A 4,092-nucleotide genomic window follows, 5' to 3' on the forward strand; every position below is an offset into this window, starting at 1 on the left:
AGGAAACCATGAGGGGAGTGAGAAAAGGTCAACGAGGGGATGCCAAGTTGCTCCTAAACTTGAACACGAAACCACAAACTCTCGAGGGACGAGTCCACGACCCCAACTACACGCTTATTAATTAAGTCGGGGCCCAGTCAAAGCTCATGGACATACTAGTGTAGACTCTACTGTTATTATTTTACGTGAACCATCCAACACTTTTCCTCGTCGTCGTCGTTGTCTTGTGCTTCTCCTTCGCTCTTCTTCTTCTTCCTCGACTTGCTGCTCTCCACCGCCCTCCCTCCTTCTCGCCATGCACTCTCACAAGCACAAACCCAAATCCCTCCCCTCCTTCCTCTCCCCCTCCCTCCCTCCCCCCCCCCGCACCCGCTCCCACTGCCTCCTCCTCCTCCTCCTCCTCCTCCTTTCTTCCCTTCTCTTCCTCTTGCGTTCATCCTTCCTTCCCTCCTCCTCTCGCCTCCTCACCTGTACGTTTCTTTCCCCCCTCTTCTTTTGCAATCTTCCTGCTTACCGCTCGACGTTCTTTCATCTTTCATTGTGCTCCATTCACCTCCTCGTAATCACGCTACTGCACCCTATTCGTAGCAATCTAAATCTTTGCTCCGTTCCTGCAGATAAGCCTCGAATCGGCGGAATGCGCATGCTGGCAGGAAGGCAGCTCTTCAGAACCCATTTCTTAGATGCGCAAACGCAAGGTTTGTGCCTCAACCATTTTCCTTTGTTGGAATGCTCTGGAAATTGACGGTTGTTTTACCTTACGGTTACGCAACTTCGACTCGCTAACTGATCTCTTTCCATCGTGTCATCACAGATGGAGATGAACATTTCTATTGTGATCGTTCACACTTTCGCACTGATGTATGCCGAATGAAAGGGGACGTGAGGGTCAACGGCCAATTTCGCTCCATTCGCCTCTACTCTCCTGAGGGCAATCAGAGAGAAGAAAGAATAAGGCCTTACACACGCAAGTGGGAGACGAGTGTTATGTCTACGATAGACGAAGTATCTCTCCAAAGATTCAGCAATTCGACGGAGAAGGGAAATACGCCACGTTGCGATGTTCAGCACACTATTCCTGCCATTGTTTTCTCCACCGGAGGTTACACCGGAAACGTATATCATGAATTCAATGATGGTCTGATCCCCCTCTTCATATCGTCCCAGCACCTGAAAGGCGGGGTGGTTTTCATGATTCTAGAATATCACAATTGGTGGATGACCAAATACAGTGAGATCGTCGGACAACTCACCAATCATGAAGTTGTGGATTTTACCGGTGACAAGCGTGTCCATTGCTTCCCAGAGATCATGGTCGGTCTGAACATTCATGACGATCTCGACATTGATGCCAAGCTTACGGAAGAGGGTTTGTCGATGAGGGATTTTCAGAAATTGCTCCATCGTGCCTACCTTCCCAAACTTCAAAGAAGGGCACAAAGCCCGGAAGAGTCCCAAAGTCCACAAGCAGGTCTTTCCTCAGAAGAAACAACAACGGTAACGCAGATTCCTTCTAAGAGGCCCAAACTCGTTCTCATATCCCGTGAGAGCCCCAGAGCAATTTTAAACCAGCAGAACGTGACGAGTCTGGCTACAACAATTGGTTTCGATGTGGAAATACTGTCTCCCACGCCCACAATGGAGATGGTAGACATATACGCGGTCCTCAACTCCGCCAATGTGATGATCGGGGTCCATGGAGCAGCGATGACCCATATCCTGTTCATGAGACCGGGCTCAATCTTCATTCAGGTAGTGCCACTGGGTACAGATTGGGCTGCCTTCACATACTATGGAGAGCCAGCCAGGAAGTTGGGTCTCCAATATGTGGAATACAAAATCACGCCACAAGAGAGCTCTCTTTCCGACAAGTACGCCATAGACGACCCCGTGCTCACAGACCCCGATTCTGTGAATAAAAAAGGATGGTGGGAAACCAAGAAGGTCTATCTGGAAGGCCAAGACGTGAGGCTATCTCTTCGTCGCTTCAAAAGAACCCTTCGGGCTGCGTACAAGAGCACTGTCGCACGCTGAGGTCCGAGTTTAATTGCGCTACATTTTACGTCGGAAGGAGATTTTGAGTGTGCCTGCGAATTGCAAACGATAGACGGTGGTGACATCTAGCTGCCGCACGATCAGTAGGCTCGGCGGAGACAGGCTCAGACAGCTGCAGGCCGTTACTTGGGACTTTTCTGATGTTTTGGAATCTGGATTCCTCTCATCATTCCAAGATACACACATGCATTATGCAACAATTCTAGCGATCCTTCGGCAGGAGTTTAACGTCTTCGGTCACACTTCTCGATAAGTAACTGAGCAGAAAGTCCGATTGAGATTCCCGAGAAAACCTCCCCGGAATGCTCTCAACCAGGAAGCTGCTACATTCATACGTCCATTGTCGAAAGACGTGTCTCGTTTGTTTTGTGTTCGTCATGGATGATGAAGAAGGTGGCATGCAAATTCTTGGCATTGCGTGGACTCGCTAAACGTTGAATTGGGTTCAATTAGTATATCACTATTTTTCCAAGGCTCGTTTGGGCATTCGGCCATGTAGTATGGGCCATGTAGTATGTCACTTTTTGTCCATGTGGATCTACCCATTTTAAACTTTTGAACAAATGAAGCTAAGTGTTGCATGTTGCAAAACAAAACCAGTTTTTGGATTTTCAATAATAACGTGACAACTACAAGGAAGATGGGACAAACTCAAGCGAGAGATGAAAAGGCGTATGTGATGAATAGGACAGCAAGGAACATCAAAGAAGCGAATGCTTGTTCCCTTACCATGCATTATATTTCAAAGTGCATACTCACAACAGAATTACAATGGGAACTGTCTTGACTTAGCATATGTATCTCTATCTTTGTTGTGTCTGCTACACTGCAATCCATGGTAATTCATGTGCCACGATTATTTTCCAATGCCTATAAGCATATCGTGTATAAAAAAATCCACGCACAACTTGATACCTACCTTTCTTATTACACATCTAAAATGGTCTCCCTTTCTAAAAACCCTATTTGACATCTCAAGTTGGGTATAGGAGTTTAGCAAGATATTCATTTGACATATCAAGTTGGGTATAGGAGTTTAGTAAGATATTCATTTGACACATCAAGTTGGGTATAGGAGTTTAGCAAGATATTCTTTTGCCAAGTCTTTGCATACCTGGATGGCCTTTGTTTTGTGAGAGATGATAGATTTGAAGTAGCGAATAAATACAATGGAGGGCATGAATCAAATCACACCACAGATTTTGAAATTTTAATTTAAATTTTAGTGATGATTGAGTATCTAACCTCATCTTCATCCTAAATGCACTTATAGTGACGATTGAAAGAAGACATATTTGAAGCAATGGATAAATACAATGGAGCAGTGGATGGATAAATACAATGGAGGGCACAAACCAAATCACACCCATAGATTTTGAAAACGAAAATGAAACCCAGAACTTCACGTTTTCATGTTCATCGTCTGATGGTAGGACTGCAACAAAACAGTGGAGTCTGTCTATTTGTGGCATAAACTCTCTTCTTTGGTCCATAATATGGACGTGGTAGCAATGATGCAAACTCATTTTCAAAGAGACCACAAGATGGGCACAAGTCATTATCGACATTTGGCCAAAATAAAGGCCGTTCTCTCTTCACATCATCTTCTTGCATTTTCCCAAGGTCCTTTATCAATTGGTAGGTCTTCCTAATTACAATAAGAGTGTGTTCCTTCTCCAAGAGGGCTTTCAATCAGGAAATCTCTTCAGCATTTCCTCTTTGTATGTAATAAAAACTTTTCTAACCTCATCTTCATCCTAAATGTATTTAGAGTGAATGGATCAATAATAGGCCATTTTCGACTATCAAATTTAGAAAGAGGATGCAAATAAAGGCTTCCATATGCATTTTCTCTTTGAGGGACACAGTAGCATTCATTATAGAAATAAGTCCTAAGTTTTGTTAAGGAGATAGGACCCTTCTATGAGAGCATTAGCTTTTGAATGTGTGAATGGAAAGATTTAAATCCTCCCATGAAACTCTCTAAGGATTGGCTTTTAGCTTTGGTGGAAGGATATATGTCTACACGATAACCAA

The 4,092-nt window shown here is 44.4% G+C and overlaps 1 protein-coding gene across 1 annotated transcript; it reads left to right on the forward strand.

The window, feature by feature from the left end:
- The first annotated feature begins 387 nt into the window (after window positions 1-387).
- Window positions 388-2,349, forward strand: LOC147896430 (xylan glycosyltransferase MUCI21-like). Its single transcript, XM_087382406.1, has 3 exons — window positions 388-470; window positions 618-698; window positions 815-2,349. Exons 2-3 carry the CDS (start codon window positions 638-640, stop codon window positions 2,032-2,034), a joined length of 1,281 nt encoding a protein of 426 aa, XP_087238532.1. The 5' UTR covers window positions 388-470; window positions 618-637; the 3' UTR covers window positions 2,035-2,349.
- Window positions 2,350-4,092: the final 1,743 nt, after the last annotated feature.

This window comes from Dipteris shenzhenensis, chromosome 12 (genome assembly GCF_047967505.1).
Source record: "Dipteris shenzhenensis isolate YYH24624 ecotype China chromosome 12, Dip_SZ_1.0, whole genome shotgun sequence".
Lineage (NCBI taxonomy): Eukaryota > Viridiplantae > Streptophyta > Polypodiopsida > Gleicheniales > Dipteridaceae > Dipteris > Dipteris shenzhenensis.

What these genes read in the sequence shown, in the direction of transcription:
- LOC147896430 (XM_087382406.1), top strand. Translation starts at nt 638, where the DNA reads ATGCGCATGCTGGCAGGAAGGCAGCTCTTCAGAACCCATTTCTTAGAT. An exon ending in CTTAGATGCGCAAACGCAAG is followed by an intron (nt 699 to 814) that starts GTTTGTGCCTCA and finishes GTGTCATCACAG; the next exon opens with ATGGAGATGAACATTTCTAT.